The 25,444-nt window shown below is 38.0% G+C and overlaps 1 protein-coding gene across 12 annotated transcripts in view; it reads left to right on the plus strand.

Moving 5' to 3' along the window:
* The window catches only part of PTPRM (protein tyrosine phosphatase receptor type M), a 451,289-nt gene that overhangs the window by 418,376 nt on the left and 7,469 nt on the right, over nucleotides 1-25,444 (plus strand). For all 12 annotated transcript variants that reach the window (XM_042839780.1, XM_042839781.1, XM_042839783.1 and 9 more), the window contains 7 exons: nucleotides 11,955-12,071; nucleotides 16,037-16,191; nucleotides 16,405-16,540; nucleotides 17,106-17,255; nucleotides 17,726-17,899; nucleotides 19,911-20,042; nucleotides 23,453-23,578. In XM_042839780.1, the coding sequence (XP_042695714.1) occupies nucleotides 11,955-12,071; nucleotides 16,037-16,191; nucleotides 16,405-16,540; nucleotides 17,106-17,255; nucleotides 17,726-17,899; nucleotides 19,911-20,042; nucleotides 23,453-23,578 (990 nt within the window). The remainder of the gene's footprint in view (nucleotides 1-11,954; nucleotides 12,072-16,036; nucleotides 16,192-16,404; nucleotides 16,541-17,105; nucleotides 17,256-17,725; nucleotides 17,900-19,910; nucleotides 20,043-23,452; nucleotides 23,579-25,444) is intronic.

Consider the following 25,444-nt stretch of genomic DNA (forward strand, 5'->3'; position numbering starts at 1 on the left):
TTAAATAGCAGACCAACAAGATGCTTATATACTGAGTAAAGCACATAAAATATTTATGGCTGCCTCTGCTAAGAGATTCATTACCAATTATTTTTAAGCATGCTTTGGATGCTTGGCTTTGATAACAGTAGCCCAACAAGAACGTAACTGATAAAGTTGTATTCTGTACAGCACAGCTTGCAATGACTGCCAAAGAGGGAAAGCGTCACATCTTTGTGTGCATACTTTTTGTATTAGGGGAAATCAGGGAATTAGTTACAGAACAAGATATATAGTCATCTTTTTTCTCTTTTTTAAGGAGGAGAAGGGAAGTTATTCTGGAACAGATTTCTGATAAGTATCTAAACTATGAAATTGCACCTTCTTCACAATATGTTAGTTCAAATCAATCCAGTTCGGGCATTTCTTCTTGTAAGCCTTCTGGACTAAAACAAAATAAATTGACTTTACTCATTTGTAGACGGTACTCTGTGTTTGAGAGACATTTGGGCAATGCCCTCTACAACATGTTTTAACTTTTTGTTGGCCCTGAAATGCTCTGGCTGTTGGATCCAATGATGTTTGAAGGTCTCTTCCAACTGAATTATTCTGTTCTTTTCTACCAGATCTATTGACCAAGAGCTCTTCTTCAGGAGCTCAGTAGTTGAGGAAAGCTTGAGTTACCTGATTGATAATGCGTACTTTTCTTTCTTTGCTTGACAACTTCTAAAGTAGGTGTCCAATTCAACTGATTATGGCTAATTTTGTTTTCAACAAGTATTGAACAGACACATTTTATTTGTTTTTCACAACTATCAATAACTGAGTGTTTTAATTTACTGCTCTGTCTATATAGTGGTGTCTTACTTTTCATCTGGAATGTTCTGTTGTTTGTTGGTTGTTTTTTTTTTCCTTTTGAAGCTTTCATTTCAAATGAAAAAAAAGCCACTGCTTTTATTGCAACTACTGCAACTATTGTAGTGTTGAATTATTGTTGTGTTGAAATAAATGCACGTATGTTGGTGTGAGCCACAGAGTTTTGAGACATGTTCTAAATTTCATTCTGGTGGAATGACTGATCTGTTCTGTGGTGTTTCTACTAGGAAAGAATACTCCTGTATGTAGTATGAGTCCAAGGGCTGGATCTTGTCTTCTTTAACAAGTCCAGTTTTACAAACTGAATTTATTCTTCTTTATGTCCTTGGTCACTTGCTAATATAAATTCTAACATTTAGATACCTGTGTGCAAATCTGCCAACGGATCAGGTGCGAGTATTATTTTTAGCTATAAAAAAGGTAGGATTTCTGACTACAATTAACACCTGCTGCAGGAACATAATGTACAGCTAATTGCAGAAACAAAAAGCGTCATGGAGGCTGCTTTGAAAGTTCAGTCCCTCGAGTGAAGAGGAGGATAGAAACAGTTGGGTGGCTACTTAGAAGTTCAAAATGAATTTGTACAAATAAGAATCATAAAAGCATGTAATGGTTTGGATCGGAAGGGGCCTTAAAATCCCAGCAAATTTTTTATAGCTTTATAGACATTCTTAAGTACTAAAGCACACATTAAAAAAGGAGATAGATGGATGGAAGGGATGGACGAACAAGCCTTAGAACAAAGCCAGCATACTACACAGTGCCACATCCTCTTTTCCTGATATCCTCATTTGAAAGCATCAATTAGTGTGAGCTGTCAGGTACCACCTGTGGACACGCCAGGCTTGCTGTCAGTGTTGAGGCCTCTACTCACTCTGTATGGTTAGGCAGTGTATTTCTTTACCAGTGAGAAACTGCCACTGTGGAGATTTCTTTAGGGTGCAAGAGTCCTAGTGGGATACATATCTGCAGTTTTCTTGCCTCTGACAAAGGTGGAAATGACTTTGTTCAGTTTCTCTGGAGGCCAACGTAGGTGAGATAGGAGAGCAGAATTAAAATGACTTTCTAAGGGATATGAGATTTTATGAGCTGCAGAGCAATGCAGTCATTCCTCCATTGGTGCTTCTGTCCCACTCCTAGGGCGTGAACCATCAGCAACAAGGAGGCATATTGCAACACACCATCTGTCCCGCAGCCCCAAACGCAAGCTCTGTGCCACCTTGATTAGTAATGATTTAAATGGGCCTCTTGATAGCATTCCTACAGGGCAAACCTTGTAACCTTCCTGACCTTGAGGTTTTCTGTTTCAGGTGCAGTAGCTGGTAGAAGATTTATAGGGGCCTATTATTTCATATTTTTTAACCTCTTACCCATTTGAAATAAAGGAGAACTTTATGTTCTCGGAAAAGAAGAATATCTATTTAACATGTTTGCTACACAATTTATGTCCATCATGAATTAATCATTGAGGGGGCGTATGTGTATTTGTTTACCAGGACTGGCTGGATAGTCATTAAATCAGTGCTAGGAACTTGCTTCTTGCCCTGGAGCATTATGCATCAGGACTGTTTTAATTGCGAATGGAGGAATCACCATGAGGCTGTCCCTAATGCAAGCACCTGCTACAAATGACTCAGTCCCTGCATTACCCTCCAGCAGGGTCTGGGTACATCTGCCAATATCTGTCATTATCTGAGGCATACTTGTCAAAACCATGCATCCCTTTTAGCTCTTGTGTGTTCCAGCAAGGGACCCTTGTCAGTGTTTCTGGCACCTGCAGACTGCTGTGCACCTGGTATTTAAATGGCACAGAAATGTGTTTTGATTGTTTTCTCTCTTTAATGAACCCACCTGAGGGACATTTAGCTCTTTATCCAGTAGCCTATTACCCAGTCACTCACATTTACACTGCTTGTGTGGAAATTCAGAACTCACTTGTGCTGTTATACCAATCCATCTGCCAGAAGTCTTATCACAAAATCTGCAGGGCTCCCTAAGGAGACTTTTGTACTGGTAATTTAAGCTAATGATTTCTAAACATATTTAGTCAGTTTTATGAAGACCTCATTAGAATGTGACTGTTTATTAAAAAACTAAATGAGGTCTCACAGTCATTTGGAAAAAATCGTTGCTGAGTTGCATGAACAGTTCTTTGATAACAGCTGATGAAGTATTTTTTAGTTAAGTCTACGTTGACTTAAGAACTTTTACAAAAAAAAGAAAAAAACAGGCAGCCCTTGAAAGACAAAGATAAAAAGTCTGTGTCTTCTTCAGGCTGTGGTCAACAACTTTCCCCTCTCAATGAAGGCTGCAGAAAGGATAAGACAAGTAATTAGTGTTGTAATATACCTGTATTTTAGTGCAACAATCAACATTTCCCAAGCCACAGACTAAGTAAGACTCATAAAAATATATCAACATGACAACAGGCCAACAGGCTATTAAAAAAAAAAAAAAAATTGGATTACATTCATGCATTTTGGATTATATTCATACAGAGACCTCCATGTTCCTGTTAGTAAGGAGCAATTGTAGGTAGTTGTGTACTTTCAGATATCTTTTCCTGAAGGACTTAGCATGACATGGTGGATTACTCTAAAAGACAGCAACTTTTTGTCCCGCTTGCAGAGGTACAGTTAGAAAAGAGACGTAAGAGAACATCTTGCTTATTCCAGGAGACTTCTTTTATAGCTGGACCCTTCCAGTAGAAAGTGATGCAGACAGGATCACAGTCTTCACGTACTGGCCAAAGTCTTGGTTTCTTCTTGAAATGTTTCACTGGTGGTACGCATTGAAACTTTTCTCTCCTCCTTAAAAAAAAATCACTGGGAAGATTTAGAAAATATTCAGTTGTGCCATCTAGCTGTCAATTCCATCTTTGCTCTTCTGAGACTGGTACTGATACTTGGCTGGGGGAATCAAACTTGGCACGTCACATCATTTGTCGTTTGTCAGGAGTCATATTCTCTCCCACTCCTTGTTTTTGCTTGAGGCAGGAGGAATTTAGTAATATCTGATTAATAAATGGTGAAATGCACTGATGAAATTCAGTGGAGGTGGTTGATATATAAATGCACTGCTAGGACTCATGATTGTCTATCGTGCTTTTAAAATAACAACGTATTTACAAAAAAAATTATGAGAAATAATTATAAAAAATGAAACCTCACCCTAGGAACATCGTAATTGCAGTAATTAGAGTTTCACTTCAATTATTATCCAGAATTAGAAAACAGCCAGTGCTAATAGTATTAATAAGCACACAAAAAGACTTTTCTTTTTTAAAGGAGGCAAAGTTGACAACAACAGAACAGATGTGAGACAAACAAGGGAAGAAAGGTCACCGTATGGTGGCAAATAGCCCCTACTCCTGCACATGTGCATTCACACTACCAAAACAACTTCTCACCAATATCTTCGAGGAGTGTTGAGCTTTCCTGACAGCCATCTCACCCTCCTCTGGGTGACTTTTTCACCCTGGAGCCATCAGGGCTATACCTGCATAGGGAAAAAGAAAGAGCACTGAAAGTTGGCAGCTTAGCTGATCCTCTGCTTGTGTGACTGGACCTGCAGTTGACCTACAAGGCACTATCATCTGCTTTGCTGCAAAAATGTTGATGGCTTTGATTCTTCATGCTTAAAAAATGTGGGGTCTACATGGCAGTAAGAAGAGCCATAAAGTGGTAAAATGTAGCAGGGAATGGAATGGAAAATGACAGGGAAGGAACATCTCCTTTGGGCTGGCTGGTTAAAAATCATTCTTTGTTGTAAGATAAAAATCTGTCACAAAAAGAGTTGTTCTTCACAAGAAACAATCTATGTGGTCCCAGTCCTAAGCAATCATACGTGCTTGGGCCTTGAGAGCTCAGGATGTGCAACTTTGTTCAATGTTCAAGAGACAATTCTAAAGGAGATACAAATGTGTCTCCTGAAAAAAAACAAAATCCAGAACTCCTAATTATTTTCAGATTCTCCTTATGGTATGTTTCTGTTGTGGACAGACATCAGACATCCAAGAAAAACTGTCTTAAAGTAAATAAAATAAAAATAAAATCCTGCCCAAAAGCTCCTCACTAAAATGTGTTGGTAGAACCAAACAAAAACTTCATAGGCAATTCCAGCAGCATGAAAACTAACTCCATGTGAAATTCCCAATAGACTTACCACCTGTTCTTAGAATACAACAGAATTCTTTTGATACAAACCTATTATGAAGTTCACGTTAATGTATTTTAAAGTTTTGAGAATCTTCATGCAGAAGAGCCCTCTAATGAACAAAGCTGAATTCAGACTGTATTTAAGATTCAGATCAGCCATTACAGAGATATTGCAGAGGTTAAAACAGAGCAACTCCTTAACACGTCCAACAGATAGCATATTTGTATTTAGTATAAATGGAAGAACACTCTATATAATTGAAATTGCCTCTAAATGTGATAAGCTAAATTACTGGCACTGGAGTTAGTTCAGGAGACTGGTGTTAGTGCTCCCTAGGCGATGTGCCAAATTGTTTATAAGCATACTACTGACTAAGATTTCATTTAAACTTTTCTCCTGAAAGAATGAAAAAATAGTTTATACATGAGAAGAAGAAAGCTTGCTGTATTAAAACCATCCTTACCTCTATGTAATTCCAGTCTCACCTTCAAAAACTTATAAATACTGTTATTCCCCCTCTAGAAATGCTTTCATTCTTAAGCATGCTTATCTGGAAAACCTAGGACCTGCTCTTAAGGTAAATACATTATTATGTATTTCATGGTTTTGTTTTACTTTCACTGTAATTCCAGTATCTTGTTGGATACAGTAGAGATTACAGTATTACAGAATATCAATGAAAATAAAGAAAACAATTGTAAATTGAAATTGTTGTTCATCTTTCAATTCAGTGTACCCTTCTAGTAAACAAAAGAGATTTCTGGACTTCTAGCCAGAAATAACAAGTTGGCATTATTCCATTATGTGCAGCAGTAGATGAGCCCTTAGGGGAAAAATATGGCTGTTGTTCTTTGGGAAGGAGAAGGAAGGACTCTTTGTAATTGTTTAATAAAGTTGTCCCTGGATTAGCAATGTTAACATCACCAAACAGGACATGAGACTACGAGTGTTCAGCACGTCCCATGTCGCTCACAACAGCCATGGTTTCAGATCTCAGTATTTAAATGCTTCTTGTTTCCAGTAAGAGCTATGCCTCAAAGAGAGTTCGTCAGAGAGTTCGAAGTTTAACCTTCATTAGTCTGATTGAGGTAATGCATTTTGAGAAATAAATAAAAGAGATGTAAGGATACACAAGTGCATGCACCCCTCTGTTGGACTAGCTGCTCACTTGCTGCTGAAGTGTAGGATGCAAATAAAAGTACAGTTTGCAAAGAGGTCTTCAAGGTTTCACTTTGAAATGCCATGACTAACAAAATGGCTCCATCACTGTGGGGCTGCTCACCTCAGCAATCTTGTGGAATGAGTCTTTCTGTGAAAGAAGAAGTATCCTGGGAAAACGTACGTAGTTTGACTGTACCCAGTAGGGTAGCATGTAGAGCTCTCTAACCTGACATCAGATGATCAGGTTTTAGAGTCAGAAACAACCAGCTAACTTGGCAGTGCTCTGTAGCTTAACTTACAGCATGATTTTCTTCTTGGAACAGAAGCATGATTCATTGCAGGCTGTTCATCTCAATGCAGGCACATCAGGTTCTCAGAGCACAAGATGTGAGCAGTGTGCCCATGATTTCACAGTTCTGTAAGGGATTAAGACAGGCATTGAGGAGCTCCAGCTAATCCTGTAGCCATTCTTCATCTTGGCATGGAACCACCCTTCTTATGTGCTCTGTGCTCTGCCTTTCTTCCTTCAGGGCTGTACTAAAGTGCACTAATATACAGTCTTTTTTGATAACCAGCAGAAGACAAAATTGCCTAAACATAAGCAATGAAATAGAAGTGATCCATATTCTTCTGTTTTTCTAGCAGGTGAAAGCAGGAACACTGCAAACAACTTCACCTTGGGTCACCTTTACCCTAAAGCAATTCTCCCAGACTAATTCCATTTTATAGCCAAAGTATGGTCAACCCAACCTTCCTGGTTGATGGTATACTAACAGTATATTAAGTTTTCATGAACAAATGAGGGATTGCATTTATTCCCTCAGTTGGAAAGCAGTTAGTATCCAGATAGCCAACTTTTCTGGACAGAAGCTGAATGAAAGTGCATCCATTGGGCAGCCTAAGATAGTAGCGTTGGGGCAGCACAGGGCAGCAGAAGGTGATGAATGTTATCAGTTCTGTGCCATTGCTGAAAGAAGTTAGGCTGGGCAAATAAAATCCATAGAGCTCTCACCCTGTGGGAGCTGTGAACCACAGGAAGACTTCTGGCTGCCTTTTGCACAGACCCATTCATCTGCTGGTGCCAAACAGAATTTTAAATGTTGTATTTCTCAATTCTCTTCCATACCTCATTTAGAAAAGCATAAAATGAAGTATAGATCAATTAACTGACTTGCTCTAAAGCAAAATGAAAAAGAAAGGATTGGATTTTATCTTTAGTCAAAGGTGGGTTTATAACTAATAAGAGGTTCTTCATTGCAATACACTTTTGTTTGAAAAGTATTTAAATAAAAATACTTCCAGTTATTGGATGTTCCTTTATTTCAAGTCAGCCAAATAGAAGTATATGATGTTATCCTACCTATATCTGCAAAACCTGTTAAAAGTTTTCACCAGTGAGCTCGGTTGGCTGTTTCATTTTATACCCTGGAGGTTTCACTTCAAAATTTATGTCTGGCTTATCATCATTACTTAGTTTGGGATTAATTTTAAATTAGAATATATAATGCTGCTCTTCAGTAATGACAATCCTTTCAGTGCATAGCTAGTTATACCACCTTTTTGCTAAGACTATTTCAGAATCAAAGGGAACTGGAAACTCTGAATAATCATTGTTATTTAAACTGTTCTGTAGGAACTGCAAAGTATTTTTCACAGCCAGCTCACATATTAATTCTGTAATATTCCTTCTATTCCAAACCTCTAAGTAAATGAATTACTGTCCTGGCTTTCATAGTGCCTTTAGCTAGATGTGTCACATTGCCAAATGGCTAAATATACAGCTTCGGAAGTCACAATCTGTGTTCATTATCTGTCTACTGCCTGCATTGTTTGTTATATTTAGAAATAGCAAGAACAAGTTTCCACCTTCATTTTTAATTCTTATTTTCTCACATTGGACTATTTTGCTGGGGGATGAGGGTAGAGAGAGGTCAAAGCAGATAATCATATTCTCCAGATTTCTCAAATTATTAGTAAAATAAACATTTGGAACAAATGGACGGTGTACCTTGGGATGAATAGATTAAACCAGAGCATTTTCATTATGTCTCTGGCAATCACCCCTTTTATCTCATCGTGTGATGAACATCTGTATTTTTTGGCAGTGTGTTCAGATATAAATGTGGGGTGTATCTGAACAAACTCCCAATTATAGTTCTGCTCAGATGAGATTTGAAAATCATGTTTTCTACTTTGTGGCTGATATTTACTGTAGTGGTAGCAACTGTGTGGAAAAGAATCTAATGCACTTAATATTCAGTTCTGGATTCATATATCAATTATTTAGCTAAACCTTCTGTTGGTAGATTTTTTGTAAAACATCTATCAAATGTTTATAAAAAGGGAAAGAGATTCATAATGACACAGCAGCTAAAGCTGTGCTAAAAAGAAAAAAAATGAATAAACATATGTTACCAGCAGTGTTTCTCATATTTGATGAGAAATACCATATTCTATTTTTCTGCAATTGTCTTTCCCCGTACAAATAAAGGCCTTGGTCCAATAAACATTTATAAGTGTGAGTTTAATTCACACTGTTTGCTCTATTTCTTTCTTTAAGACCCTATCGTATTTACTTGAGGAACCTTAGAGGAGGTAGGAAACTGATCTTTAAGCATTTACTGAACTTTTGGCTCATCGGAAGTCCATAGAGTTCCCACGTCTACAGCACAGCACGTGCAACAGGATAACTGAACAAGAGCCAAAAGTATTTTTAAAAGCCAATTTTTTTATTTTTATTTATTTTTTTTTTTTAAGGAAAGAAAGAAAGAGAAAAGTTGTGTTTTATTTTTTCCTTGCATTGAGTGAATCATTTACTGTTGGTCTGTGGCTATGACTGCAGTTCTGGCACCTTTCCCACAGCTGTTACAGCCCCTATTCCACTTGGGAGAGTTTTCAGGAAATTGTGTTGTCATGGATCCTTCTGCTCTGCTCTAATCTACTCCATGCCCCACATCCTCTGTGCTACAGAGTATAAAGTCCCCAGTGGGCACAAGCTGCACGAAGCACAGAGGGCTATAACTTCTGTGCAGCATCCCCCAGCACTTCCTTAATTACTCACTGGATCATCTTAAATAAGGTTTAAAAAAAGGTGGAAGCAAATCCAACACTTGAGAAGAAGGTAGGGACTACTGTGCTCTTCTAAATCAGTCTTTCAGTTCTTACTCATAATCCAGACTGTCTAGACTTACCAAGTTAGAAACAGGCATGTTTTCCATCAAGGCTGAGCAATTTAATTCAGACAGGGCTTTTTTTTTTTTTTTTTTCTCCCCAATTGTTTATTTTACTAAACTAGAGCTGTTTTGTGGATGGCAGGCACCCATCAGAGAGAGACGGCTAAAGTTAGCAACAGAGAGACGTGCAGATGAGTAGTGCCGTTACCAGAATCATGGCAGCAGCTGCTTCCGTCAGACGTGTGCTGGCTGGGTTTGTGTGGTTCAGGTTCCACCTATGGAAAGGAGAAGGGAACAGGCAGGAAAAGACAATTAACTCCAGAGGCACAGTTTTCACTGGGCTACTTCAAGTCAGAGGCAGCATGAATGGCCTTGTTCTTCGTGCAGAATCAAGAAATCATCTTTAGTCATAGGTGGGAATTTGAAAGAGTTTCTGGCAGTGGCCATAAAGGGTCATTTTGCTGGCCTAAGGGAACTGAACAGTGTGAATTGTCTTTTAACAAAACAGACAAAACAATGAGCATTCAGTGTGTTTTGCTTAGTTTCTATCAGAGAGTTTTTGGAAATCTATCCAAACAGGATAAGATCTGAAAAGATATCGAGTAGATGCAACAACAGATAGCATTGTAGCTACTAACCTGCTTGCAGCAACATTTAATGCTTTTGAACTGGATATTCATTGCTTGTAGCTGGTGGATGTGTTTTGGATGTGAATATGTGTTTGCCAGCAATCCTGAGGCGTAGGGACTGGGACCCTGGAACTGCCCTTTGGCGTTCTAAGGGGCCAAGTGGTGCTCTGGTACAGGAGTGCTGAGTACTATGATGACTTTTCCTGTGTCCCACCTTGAAGATTTTCCGTGTGGAAAGCAATTCTATTTACTGGTGTTTGCAAATTGTCTCACAGCTGTGCTGAACAAAGGATTAAATATGAAGAAAAATACAAAGTTTTTTTTTTCTTAGCCAATACCAATGGGGCTATTAGATCTGAAGACAAGCACAGAGGAATAAACAAAACCCTGCTTAATGCTGTCTGAACTTCATGTCTGTTCTCTAGGAGCTTTCCAGTAAGAAGAAGCTGTTAGGATACTTGCATAATTTTGTGGCAGTGAGGCAGACCTCACAAGCAGGGTGTTGGCCTAAACCCTCTATAGATGAAAAGGGCCCTGATGTGGTGCTGTATTCTTCCATCCCTTCACTCAGTTCTATTCTGATTTAAATTTTATCCTGGTAAAAAGTCAGAAAAAAGAAACTACTCACCTTGTCCTACTCAACTTTTACCTACTCAACTGTTACCATTCAATGTTGCCAGTGTAATGTAGCAAGATCTATCTTCTGTCCAGACACTAAGAAAGGGTGCTAGGTGGTGGGTGTTTAGTCACTGGAAACAATGTGTGATAAAGCCTTTTCTCCTGCCTAACAGGACACGGTTCATCTCTGCATAATTTTTTATATACTGAACCTGGAATTCATATAAACAAGTCATTTTGTAGACACACTTTATAGTTTCCTCTGTGTGTTTATATGCATATACTTCAGTTTTACCTTTTATTCAATTTTACTGGACTAGACATGATAGTAATCCAAATATTTTGGCATGAAAATAGGTTTGAAAAATCTCTAGTAGTCGCGAAGTTCAAAGGTTTCTACATGTGGTTTTTTTTCTGTGTGTCAGTTTTCCATTCAAAATTTGAAGGTTTGTTGTTTTTTTTTTTCGACCCAAATAATTTAAGTGTATACTTAAGCAAACCAGTAGATTTACGTGTACAGAAAGATCAGTTTAATTTTTTTCTTTCAACGAGAGAAAGAGAGAAGACGCTATGCAGCAGATGTGTAACAGATGCTACTCCTTGCCTGTGCTGCACTACTGGACAGTGGCCAGGTGCAGTGATGACAATAATAGCTATTACCATGATAGAGCAGAATACAACAGATATATCAGCAATGTGTTAGCTTCCCCACCCAGCACCTTGTCCACCCAAATGAGAAGGAGGAGAAAGTTCTTAACTGCATAAAATATCTGCATCAAAATATAGAGCCTGTCAATAGTGTTTGGGGTCATCTACATGTTAAAACGCAGAAATAGAGTTCATCTCTTGACTTGGTGTGTTGAGTTTTGCCATTGGACCTCACAGTAGTTCTTTTGGAAAATTAATCTGAGAAAGCAGATAGTTCTCTAACAGTAGAGAAGATCCATCCTGTCTGAAAAACGTATTTTCATTTTAGAAGGTAGGAGATCAATACCTAAAAATGTATGGAAAAAAAAGCTTTTCACATTAGTTATCCTTCTGCAATTTACCCCCAGTTGGAAAGCGTAGGAAGCGAGCAGTTTCTGTAACTGAGTTATGCACAATATAAATATTTCTTGTGCTTATTATGAATTCACTGTACTTTACTAATCGCAACACAAGTCTCACCTGCAACGCAAAAATGCTGTATTCAAAAAAAAAGAGCCATTGTCCCTTAAATATGAATCACTTCTGTGTAGAAAGTGTGATGCTTTTGCGCATGGTCGTATTTTAAAATGTAAATCACTGCAAAAAATATAGAACACATTCAGCATGAACCTTCTAAAATAAATGAACCTTAATTTCTTTTGTGTTTTTAAAGGTTAAGTGCTGCAAATACTGGCCAGATGACACAGAGATATATAAAGACATTAAAGTTACCCTAATAGAAACAGAGCTCCTCGCTGAATATGTGATTCGAACATTTGCAGTAGAAAAGGTAAGTATCGACGTTCACTTTTCTTTAGTACGGTGGTAGCTGCTTAAATAACAACACATTCAGCAAGGGAAAGTTAAATTTGTGTCCTGTTGTGGAGGTTTTTGTAGCAATTTTTTGAGTAAACGGCCAGCGCCCTCTTATGGTACGTTGTGTTTTTCTTCAGAGACAGCTACTCTGCCCTTTTCCATCAGCCCTAGCCACTGCCTGAGTTAGAAAAGTGATGTTTCCTTGCCCACGAGAAATCGAAGCCTCCCTCCCACCAATCAGTTGAAAAACACATTCGTGCTGTTTTCCCATCTTAAGCTCACTGCAATCATTTTCTGTCTGTACCAGAGGCTGCAGGCACCATTATTCAGAAGCCCATGGCTGTGAATCTGTTGGACCAGTGTGTTCCTGGTCGGCAGCGAGACATTTTTGAAACAAACTAATCTGTCTTTTCAAAGCATTTTCATTTTTAGTGCAGAATCCATCTTATGTAGAGTTCCAATCAGTGCACTGCATTGCTGTTTATCAAAACAGTGCTATGATTTGGTGCTCACTAGATCTTACAGCTCTCTCAAACAGCTTATAACATATGGATAACATGCAGTTTGTAAATAGAGTACCTAGTGAAAGTGAAAACAAGCAGGGTTATTTAATGTGGAAGTGTTTGCCATTTAGTGTCAATTCACATTTTTATTCACGATTTTCTTTAAAGGACTGAAGTGTTTTTATTCTATCCATTAAAACGTATTTGAGTTGCAGAACAAAGAGGAAGGGATCCCTTTAGAAGACTTGATATTCCTAATGGCATATTGAAGTAATGTTGCTTCAGTATCTACATGAGTAATCTTTAAACTAATTGTGTTAGAAAACAGCCTTTGATTTAGTTGCAGTACCTGGGATATACTGCTGCTCTCTAACAATGAAATAGTATTCAGTTGGTGCTGAAGAACTTAATTTTTTGCATCAAAGAATCCTGCAGCCAGGTAGATGAAACTACCGAAAAGATGGCCCATCAGGGTCTCTGTACATACATCCTCAGTAACAAAGGAATTTGTTTTTCTCCTGTTTTATTCTTCAATCTAATACTTAAATATGCATCAATACAGCAACCTGAGGGTAATGATTATAGAATTATGCAGTTTGAATGAGCTGAAATATTGTATCATGTTTACTATTGTACATATAGTGCATTGAATTTGCTCAAGTCTGTTGTTTCCTTGCATTTAGATATTTTTAATAAACAGATGAGAAAGGGTGGCTGTACTTTGAAGTAGATGAGGTACCCATTGCTTTCTATTCTGCAAATTTTAAGCCATGCTTTGATGTTAGCTTTTCACTTCTTAACTGGGACTGGAAAAAAAAAGACCTAGAGGATTTTACAGTTGATATAACCAAACTGTCTTGAATAAATGCATTAATACAGATAGAGCTAAAAGACGCTAAACATTTTATTTCTTTAAAAAAAAAAAAAAATCTCCATCTGAAAAGGTTTCATTTAGACACTGCTTTTTAATAGTTGGTAGTTTTTTTGTAAGCCTCTGAAAGCAGTGTCAGTGTAGTTTGAAGAGAGTGCATTTGGTTTTACCCTGTTTTCCATACGCTTTAACTCTTTTTAACTACAGGAGTAGGGTAGTGCAATGCAGCTTACTCAGGAATGTTGTGAAATCATCATTCTTGGAGGTCTGCAGGGCTCAGCTAGACTAAGCCACTGTTCTAGTGTTGGCCAAAGGCCTATTCTGGCCAAGAGGCTGGAGACCTCCAAAGGTCCCCTCTTACCATCTTTCCTATTTTTGGATCAACATTCTCATACCTTCTTCTAAAATAAAATCTAGAATTTGCTTAATTTGGAGATAAATTGATTGTTTTTTTTTTTAATAGCTATTCAGTAATTATGGAGAAGTGGGGGGATAATACAGGGAAAATTGAATGAGAATTTACACCGTTTCTGGAGAACACTTTGCAGTATTGTACACACAAGCAGTTCCTGGAATTACAGCACAACAGTTAACGCACATGAATTACACAAATAGTAACATACAGAAACACCATAAGTATTTGTGGGATTAAGATCTACACTTTTTAACATCTTAAGGTTTGTTAGCCATATACACTACTTTCTGTTTATTTCAGCTGAAAGAGTGAAAAATGTGATCTTTCCAATCTGAGCATATGCTTTTATGATTCATGCAGTTGTGCTGCTATTTTGAGTTTTGAAACCAGCAGGGAAGCTACAGACATGAAAATCATTCTTTTGTGTAGGTATAATAAGCAAACTCATTATAAAAGTAACCCAGATGCAAAATCTTTTCTAAGTAGTTGAGTGTTACCAACAACAGCAGACAGAAATACAGTCAGTATGACAGACAGCATTCTCAAAACCAATGCAGAAGATACACGGTACATATTCTTATCTGTGCAACACATCATTTTGGAGAGTCATTTTGTATTTTGTAAATCACTTGGAAATCAAGACTGTCTACATCATGAAGAATGTGTGTAGGGTATTCTTTTCGGTCCCTGATTTCTGTAGTGATGGCACTGCTTTTCGGAATGGAAACTTTGTTTCTTGAGAAATTGTGGGCAGTTGTTATGGGCAATAAAAGCGTTTGGGACATGGATAGTCTACCTACACACAGCTATTTACAGATTTGGAGGCCATGCCTATATTAGCAAAGAAAAATGTGTTAACTAACGTATACTAAAGTCCTCAGAATAAGAAGACCAAATTCTATTTGAGTGCATTTTTTCGACATCCTTAAAATACAAATTACTTTGCTCCTGAGCTTCAGTATGTTGCAAAATTTTTTGAATATAAGGCCAATCCTGTTGCAAGGATGTGATCTCTTCAGTGTACACCAGTGCTGCACACTCTCTTCATCTTCTTCCTTGCCAGCTTTTCTGTGCCACTGTTTCTATGAGCCATCCAGTTGCACTGGCATGGCCAAGATTTCTCAACCATTAACAATCTCTGACTCTTCTAGCTTGCATGCTAGCAATAAATTAGGAAGTTTATACTACTTTATTACACAAAGAAAATTACACCTTTTATATGCAAACAGGAACAAGACAGGAAATACATCTTTAAGAAGAAAAAGTGTAAACCACTGGTTATTAATATCATTGACATTTAGTCCAGCCTGGAGATTATATGTCATAATTTTGCTGTTTGCTTATGAAATATGTATGATGGCCTCTGGTGTGCAGATTTCTAATGAGAATAAAATACTGGCAGCTACATTTTTAGAGGGGGAAGAGGAAATACAAGCACTAAGAAAATCATACTTCGCATACACACCTTTAATATCCAGACTGCTCCAAAAATTCACATGGGAAATTATTTATACGGTTGGCTCATTCATACCTGTCTCACCATATCCATGTCCTTGCAGACTGTGGTAAATCACTCAAAGGGTAGGCATGCAGAGGTCTACACATACAGCCCCTACAACAGGAGGTGCAAAAAGGCTTTCATTACTATTCAGCTGTTTCTTTCAGACCAATGAAGGAGACAAATGATAAGGAAAATTATGCTGAAATTCTAGTCCCTGGAAGTCAGCAGCAAATCTCCTGTGGAAAGTAGTCGGGGAACAAATTCATCAGTGCTAAATGTTCGTGGCCTTGCCATTGACCTGTTTGTTGATCATGATCTGCTTCTTAGGGTTACAATCATCAAAGCAACCTAGTGCTTATGTATGGAGATGAGTCTCTATCTTGTTGCTAGACATTTCTAAAACAACTGAGTGCTAAATCACTGTATTTTCTTGTAAGGCTTTGAAATCGGTTGATACATGATCTGTGAACTTGCTCTCCAGCTATCAGAAAGGTCTCCAGCAGTCTTGTCCAGATATGATTGTTGGCAGGGGGTGGATGTTTCTCAGCAGAGCTCAAGCTTTTAAGAGCTACATTCTTATGATGTTTCTTGTCCAATTTCTGTCATATTCCACCTTGTTTTTCATTTTCAACCCTGGCCTTTTGAACAGAGAGGTGCTCATGAGATTCGAGAAATTCGTCAGTTTCATTTCACTGGTTGGCCAGACCACGGCGTGCCGTACCATGCGACAGGCCTGCTGGGATTTGTACGGCAGGTCAAGTCCAAGAGCCCGCCAAACGCTGGACCTCTGGTGGTTCACTGCAGGTAGGCAGAACATAAATCCCTCTGTTGCGTGGTCCACTGAACTCAGAACCTACTTCTGCTTCTCATATCCCATGTAATCCCCAAAAGTTGGTGAAGCCACTCTGATCACGATAACTTTTTACCTGACATACAAAATATTGGCTAAACTGATTCTGGAGCTTTACATTTTCCAGTGAACTGATGGATATTAACTGTGCTCTAATTTTACTTCAGTGCTGGCGCTGGCAGAACCGGGTGCTTCATCGTTATTGACATCATGCTAGATATGGCAGAAAGAGAAGGTGTTGTAGACATATACAATTGTGTGCGAGAGCTTCGATCTCGGAGAGTTAACATGGTGCAGACAGAGGTATTGTTAATCTTCTGGTTTACTGCCTTATGCTTTGCAATGAAAAGTATTATTCTGGCCCATAAAACTAGAGCCCTTTGCTATAAGCCCTATCCAGGAGGTAGTTTATTCAGTGACATGCAGGAAAATAATCCACACAGAAGCTTGTAGAGCCATTGCCCAAACAAGGCCACTGTTATGCTGCAATGGTTTGATTAAAAAGAAACCTCTTGAGTGTTTCCTCTTTAGAGAGCATTCATTCTGCAGTGCATCTTGTTGAAGCTTACTTACGCTATAACTTCAACAGAACTGTGCAAAGGAATGAGAAAAACAGGAACAGTCATAGTTTTATGACATACTGTATTTCTTTTTGTAATTGTAACTAGTTTCAGTCAATCCTTCTATATTCTTTTCTAAATGAATGGCATGAAGTTTTGTGAACTGCAGTTGTTCCATCTATTCTTTCTTCAGTGTGTGTAAAGCTCGTGAGAACTAATAGGCTAACCATATTAGTCGTTATTATTTATTTACCAAGTTACTAATAGTATGTACTCTCTGTCAGTAATTATTTTTATTGCTTTACCAGGAACAGTATGTATTTATCCATGATGCTATCCTGGAAGCCTGTCTTTGTGGAGACACTTCTATTCCAGCTTCTCAAGTTAGGTCTGCTTACTATGAAATGAATAAATTGGATCCTCAAACTAACTCCAGCCAGATCAAAGAGGAATTTAGGGTAAGTTGTGGTTAGCCATACCTAGAAGCTATACAATTCAGCTATACAAAGGCTTCTAATTAAGTGCTGGCTTATAACCATGTGAGTTTGGGGCCAGCCCTGGGGAATGAAAGACTGAAAAAAAAGAGTATAACCTGTCACTAATTGCTATTGAGTTATACTAAATCAACAGAGAAAACAATGGGGTAGTAGTAAAATCTTCTTTGCACTCCAAGGATGTATGTCAATTCCCTGTGCCGTCCTTGCTCCAGAAAACTGGTTAGTCTGCATTCGTCTTTGAGGTTGTTTTTCAGATACGTTTGCATCCAGGATTCTTGCTTCCAAACCCCGCTGACTGTGATTTGTTTTCATCTGTCTTCATTTTGACTCCTGCTGAAACTGATTGGTGACTTGATCTATTCTTAAATATTTTGGGATGCTTTCACTGCTGTGTTAATTTCTCTGTTGTGTTGTTTACTCTTTTTGAACAGACGTTAAATATGGTGACTCCGACGCTGCGTGTGGAAGACTGCAGTATAGCACTTTTACCACGAAATCATGAAAAGAATCGCTGTATGGATGTCCTGCCTCCAGACAGATGCCTGCCTTTCCTCATAACGATAGATGGGGAGAGCAGCAACTACATTAATGCTGCACTGATGGATGTAAGTTGTCTCCTCCACATCGTTAATAATAAAAAGGGAATAAGGAGCTCTCCAGACTGAGCAGTGCCAGAAAGTGGAGTCAGCACAAGGCTGAAATCTTTCTAGCTTGTTTTCCAAAAACATGGCACAAAATCTTTAAGCTCCCAAGTACATTTAGGATCACACATATGTTATGTCAAAGCCAAGGTTCCAAAGCCATACTTAGAGAGCAAGTCAGGGAGTTTTGATAAATTAAATGCATCTGGATTTCTCCCTAGTGCTTGAATTTTTAACCATCTGGCCTAGGAAAAAATTAGTTATGTATTAAGACACTAAGACAGTTAAATGGGATAATACAGTTTGCAGCAATATTTCAGTTCCCTTTGTTTCTAATTGAAGAAGTAATTAACAAAAAAAAAGAATTGTCTGTCAGCACAGGATAATACACAAGCCATTACTTCAGTCTTTCTGTTTATTTCTGTATGAATGAATGGTTCCTCTTCATGCGTGTGTGCATTTTTTTCCTAATGCATCTTGAGTAATTCTAATCCTGCTAATAGAGTATCAGTAAAAAGACACTTAAACCTCCTTCAGAGTGTAGATATTTATAGCCCATCTTTGACAATTTAGAGCTATAGTAATTACGGTTGTCACACACACATAAACAACATGAAAGCAGAGGTTAGAAAAGAATGAATACATTGTAAATGGCCTTTTTGAAAAGTGAAGCTAGAGCAACAACAGTTTATAGCAGTTGTTGCATCTTTTTTCCTTCGAAGTTCTCAGTGTTTTCCTAAAATGAGCCTAAGTTCAAAACTCTCCTGTGAAAATAAAAGCGTATTGTCTTTTTATTGATCTATGTAGAGGAACTGAGGGCAACAGTTTAAGTGACTTCTCTTGGTTCTCACTGCAAGTAAGTCTGTTGTATGTACTCATATTAGAATAGCGCTTCCTTGATCTGCAATTTACGGTCTTGCCATTACGTGGTCTTAGTGGAGCGTTCAGTGTGGTTTTGTTCTGCAAATTAAGTACTGCCTCAGTATTTGCTTTGAAAACACTCGATTCTTGAAACACTTTGAAAATGCTTCATTCTTGAAACAACAAGCAGATTCCAAAAGCATATCTGGGCCAAAGGCTCCAAGGTTCACTTTCCATCCAAAACACATGCAGTATCCCTTCACTAAAGGACAAGAGCAGGCATTTGTTCTTCTCTCTGAACTTTCAGTCTCACAGGCAAGGTGCTGAATCTCTGTGTGAAAACTGCACCTCTGGCTGAGATGCAGTTGGATCACCTCATGTATGAACATTTAAATAAGCTCACTTCAAGAAAAAGGGCCAGCCAGCACAGTTTTCATTATTCAATATCTGGTCACTGAAGGCATGTAGAGGCCTTCCTGCCCTCCTTTGCAGGCAAGGACAGCCCCTGCCAACATTTGCCCCAGGATGGCCACGCTGGCCTGTAACACTCAGGAGGACCAACATGAAAATGCAAGTACAAGATTCACAATGCAACTGTTTCACAAACAGCATCACTAGCAATTCGCTCTGACTGAAAAAAAAAAAGAAAAAAAAGTCGAAATGTATCCCCTAGATATCTTCCTTTCTGTCAGATAGACCAGAATTTGAACACTGTTTCTGAAAAAATAAGTAGATGCTTCCTTCCATAGGAATAATTCAAATCAACAGCTCAGTGCAGGTGGCCAAGATTAATCTGTCCATTAGCAGCTCAAAACAAAATTGTTGCTCAAAATTTTGTAGGAGTTGCATTGGAGGGAAAACCTCAGATGATTTTATCCTGTGCCTGAGGCATGAAATAAGTTTCAGAAATATAACATCATCAGAAGTTATATTCAGTTTATTAATTTTCAAGCATATAAAATCTCAGAAAAGAGCTGAAAATAGCATATAAACGATACAGAAAATAGAAATAATGTTTTCAGTCCTGAAGTTTGAGACTATTACTGGCATTCTACTAAGTGAGTTTTTTTCTCTTATCATTCTTCTCTAACCATCTCTTCTTATTTCTTTGCAGAGCTACAAGCAACCATCAGCCTTTATAGTTACGCAGCATCCCTTGCCAAATACTGTCAAAGATTTCTGGAGGCTGGTCCTAGATTATCACTGCACTTCAATAGTTATGCTGAATGACGTGGATCCAGCCCAAGTAAGTTCAAACGCTTCTATTTGACAGAGAAATGCCAGTGCCTCAGCATCGCAGCACGTGTGTGTTTCAGAACAGAACAGCTTTAGGATGTAATTAGTTGTATAAAACAACATTAAATACTAACACATTAAAAAATTGATTTGTAGCTTGCGGATACGCATAGGGAAGGAGGAATAAATCAGAGCATCAGCAGCTTCTCCACCAAAATGTTAATGCCCACATACATAAGTGTATGCAACCATAATTTATTCTGATGGAAAAGCATACTCTGAGAAGAGCTGTTAAAAACCAAAACCTTTTGGTTGTAGATTTTTGACTCAAGTCTGTAGCATGCTCATGGCCGAAAGTCACAAGCAGAAGCCAACAGCTCCTCACTGACTTGCATGGGACAGGTCAGTGACCTTGGTCTGCCCGCAGGGATGGGTGTTCCCAGCCTGAAAATCTGTGTTGTCTTTGGCACAAGATTGCATTGCTAGGAGATAAGAACTGAACAATATCAGACACTAAGCATGGACAAAGGAACACACAGGGGAATGTAATTACCTTACAACAGAGTTGTGCATGCTGTACATGTTCTTTAGAAAAGTGGAAAACCATACATACTGACTTGGCAATTTAATCACTAGCATTAATCACTGAGCATCCCAGAGCCTGACCTGCAATTGTGCAATTCCAGGTTTTTGTACAGGGATCATTTCCTTGTTTTCAACACAGTGCTTCAACTCTCTGCTGGAATAAAGTGGTGGTAATCTAGATCCTTAATATTTGCTAATTATTGGAAAAGACAACATCAATTTTTATTTTTTTACAGCAGATTGCTTGTCATTTTTGTTCTTTGTATGATCAAGAATCTTTTAGGTCTCTTGAATATTTTTCGTACCTTAAAAAATGTTTCCTTTATTTCATTTTAACGTGAAGAATTTGTTTTAAAAACATACTAATCATCAGTTTGGTCTTTCAAGTGTAGTGTGTAGGAATTCCACACACTGTTTTAAAGACTTCACTGTCTACAGGGAGAAAAATAGAAATGAAAGACAAAACTTTTATTCATGAGTCTAAGATTAGTTTCTGAGTGAATAAGGAAGGACTCAAGGGAGTCAGACTGCAAGGGACTGGCGAACAGAGTTCTTTTAATTTGTGGGCTGTGTTTTGAATTTACAATAGTGCACAGCTATTTCAAGCATTTATTAACCTCACAGGCTTTTAAAAGCTATTGGGATATGCAGTTAATACACCTGCCTCTGCAGCATGTTGAACCTTTTCTCTCTAATGTGAGTAAAAATCTTTTCATTAGGAATAAATCTGAAAACCCTCAGAGCAAACAGGAGTGGAGAGAGGGCAGAGTTTATTAAAAACACACATTACATTCAGATCTATTAATAATTACCATTATCATTATTATTTATGTATACATGAAGTGTTTACATTTCTGTTTAGATATTACAATTCATCTGGATGGTTGCACTCTGTTGGGAAATGAAATTCAGCCTTTCAAAGTGTCTCTGACTTAAAGAGAGTCGCTGGCATCACACGCATGCAAAATGCTCAGACCTAAATGCTTTTGGATTTCTTTAGAACTTGAAAATCTTGGCTTCCAAAAACAGCTCTGGCAAACAGCTCTGTTTATTATCATCTAAGCATTTTTCAAAGATCTGTTTAAACAGTATTGCTGTGTATTTGAAAGACACATACTGAATTGTGCATACATTCAGTGATCTGAGCGCTGGCATTTGCATTAGTTGCATGCATGTCAGTATTGTATTCTGCTATCGTGCACACTGGTGTATTTCATAATAAAAGAAATGTGTAAGATTTAGGCAATATTTGGAAAGCAATTTGCTCAGCAGACTGAATCATGTGGGGATTTAAAAATAAATTAAAATATATTTTCCTACTTGAAAATTCTGTTCTTTACTTGTTAAAGTGAACCCCAGCAAATCAGACTCTGTTCTCTTTTTAATTGATGTAGTAAATGATTATGTTTTCCTAAAATGTAGTCATCTCCAAATGGCTTTTTTGAGGAATAAGTGTTACAAGAAATGCAAAACAACATCTGGAGGAGATGTGATTTGTCAACTCTGCTCTGGATCACCAACAGCAATGCAGCAGAATGAGGACCACAGCTGTTCTACCAAATGAAATAAAGTTCCAAATATGAGATCAATGGTTCTGCAAGCAAACAAAATTTCATGAGTTCATGCTTAATTTTGGTGAATGCTTGCAAAAGCTGTCTGCTTGAACTACTCTAGGTGTCCCTAAAAATAAATCATTAGGGTTTTTATGGAGGAAATTGATAAGCAAAGTGTAGCTTCAAATATCTCCAAGCAAAGTGTTGTTTTAATCTTTAAAAGAGAGAGGATAATGGGTTCCAGGACGGAGCCATAATGGTTTTATTAGACAGTAAAACTGCAGGATAATGCTAATGCTGCTTTGTGATCTTTAGATACCTGGAAGTAATGTTATCTGAGCACTAAAGGATAAGTACTGTTTCCAAGTGGTGTTCATAAGATGCAATTAAGCAGTTGCTGAAAATGTAAAACAATGCTGCTGTAATATATGAGGGCTGCTCTGAAAGTAATGCCTCCTACTCACATCACAGTGGGTGTGAACTCAGTAAGGTGTCGAGTGGTCCATTTCAGCAGTGACAACAGTGACAGTGGGTCACCTCTGCTGGTGTAGATTTTGATGGGCATGGCATGCAGGCTCTTGTTCATCGCTGGCAAAAATGCAAAGCTTATGATGGTAATTGTGTTGAAAAATAGTGTTTTGTAGCTGAGAATTTGCTGTCAGATAGTGTTATTGTGCTCTTTGTATCTGTTATAATTTCCATGGAAATAAATAGGAAGCATTACTTTTGGAACAAAAGTAATAATATACATATTATTACATATATAATATGTACATATATAATATGTACATATATAATGCCAATATTGCCACTCACAGATGAGACAGATGTGAAAGTGAAATCCTGAATTTTGAGACTTATAGCATAGAGACATTTTGATGTAGTTTGAATTATTATCAACTTTTTTCAGACGATTGAAGATACCAGGCCTTTGGTGTTAGGCTTTGTACTTTCTCCAAGATCTGCTAATATTTGACAGCATCCCCTTGTCCTGTCATACCATACTGTAGAATTGATGCTGAGCGTCAGAAATACATTTCTCCAAATGGCAAGCAGAGCAGCAAGCATTAACATGTTCAGCAAAGTAAAAAGGCATTTGTTGAAATTTGGTCTGCTCAGGTAAAATCAGAGCTTGAAAATAGTGAAGGACAGTGCACTGTATATTTCATATAGAAACTGTGTAAGAATGTCTGCAATAAAAGTAGCGCAATATATCTTAAAAAATATACTGAGGCAACATTAAATTAAAAGTAATTATATGTGGTTTTTTTTGTATTTGTAGTTGTGTCCTCAGTACTGGCCAGAAAACGGAGTACACCGACATGGTCCTATTCAGGTGGAGTTTGTATCAGCTGATTTAGAAGAAGACATCATCAGCCGGATATTCCGAATTTACAATGCAGCCAGAGTAAGGATTTTACTCACAAGACAATTCTGCCTCAGTGATTCAGCTGACTCTATCCCAGTCGCAAAAAAAAAGTTGAACTCACATAAAGCTATTCTCATTATTCAGCCTATTTGTAGAATCATAAAATCATTAAGGTTGAGAAAGACCTCTAAGATCATCCAATCCAACCATGAATCCATCCCCACCATGCCCACTAACCACGTCCCTCAGTGCCACATACACATGATTTGAACACCTCCAGGGATGGTGACTCCACCGCCTCCCCAGGCAGCCTGTGCCACTGCCTCACTGCTCTTTCTGAGAAGAATTTTTTCCTGATATCCAACCTGAAAGAGTTGAGAGCATGAGCGAATAATGGATCACACAGTAATCATTGAGAAAAAAGTCTTGTGTGTGCAATTGAAAAATCTTGTAACGCGTATCTCAAGTGCATTAAATACAAATGAAATAAATGCAGTATAGAGGTTATCTGGTAGTCACAAAATGGTGATATCAGTGCAGTTTTAATTTAAGAGTTTTAAATTAGCCATCTTATATGTTTATTATCCTGCATCATGCAACACTAGGCATGTTTTTCAATACCAGGCCCAGGCTTTTAGTGCAGATCTTATCCCACTAATCACACTTCATAATAGATGTAAGCATTTCAGAGGGACAAGTACGATCTCGTATCCAGCTTTTATGCTACTATAAAGTTGACAGAAGACTAAATTAGGCATCAATTTAAAGCTGAGCGGAAAAAGGATTCAGCCACAGACCAGGCATCTCTTCCCATCCAGATGGAGAGAGCTTTTGCAGTGGGCTGGTACTGTTCTCTGAAGAGCTATATCTAGGAGTAAGAAACACTCTCTGTTAAAAAGTCAGGAGCTGCCATGGAGTCCAGTAGCTGTCAGAACAGTGAGAGGAAGGCCCCAAGAACACTGCCTGGGATGCTCCTATGCAAACAGGGGAGTAGACTGTAAGCTTCAAGGTACTACTTTTGTATGACAAAGTCTTGCATTCCCAGAAAATGTGGCAACATAATACCACAGTCTCCAAGAGTGTTAACGGGAGCTGTAGCAGAAGCTGTGTCTGGCTGATGCCATTTGGGGAGATGGGGCATGCAATTGAAAGAAACCAGGCAGGAAAGTAGTGGAGTCCAAATTTGACATAAAGCAGACAAAAACCCATTGAAGAACATATCTAATGCTTGGTTTATTCCCTTACCTTGTTAATCTTACATCCTCTCTATTACCTCTTACTCTAGAGCAAAACTGGTAACGTCAACATTTCTGCACATTGCTCATTTTCAAAGTGGTACTAAAATGCATTCACTTTGCCAGAAGTGAAAATGGCAAATCCTAAACTACAAAACCAGTTTTCATCTGTGTGTTTATTATGCCCTTTTCAAAGGACTGTAATTTTCTGCCACTAACACTTGTTCTATGCTCCTTTTTTTATTTTAAATCACCATAAAGCAACTGTTCAGTAACATCTCACCAGAGGGGTTCTGACTGCTTCAGTAGCACACAGTAAAGTAAAATTTAGTTTGTTTCTTATAAGCAGGAAAAATCTGAGGGTTTCATTTGGTTTTTAAAACATTTTTCCGCTTCAAAATATCTTGAGAGGTTTTGACCTTTCTTGTAAAAAAGACAGACTGCAAATGTTTCTCAAAATGCTGAAATGCTTACATAATTCTATTGCAACTTCTCTACTATGATATTAATTAATTGTTTGTTTGATCCTGCTACTGTACCATTGCTCTCTTCTAGTCTGTTTGTATACCCTCTATTTAAAACCTCTTGTCCTAATAGCTCGGTTGGAAATTAAAAGTCATAACTCCTTACGGGCAATTGAAATTGCATTAGTAGTTTGTCAGTGGTGATT

This window comes from Centrocercus urophasianus, unplaced genomic scaffold (genome assembly GCF_019232065.1).
Source record: "Centrocercus urophasianus isolate 14NV4802_14NV808 unplaced genomic scaffold, USGS_Curo_1.0 seq_11, whole genome shotgun sequence".
NCBI lineage: Eukaryota > Metazoa > Chordata > Aves > Galliformes > Phasianidae > Centrocercus > Centrocercus urophasianus.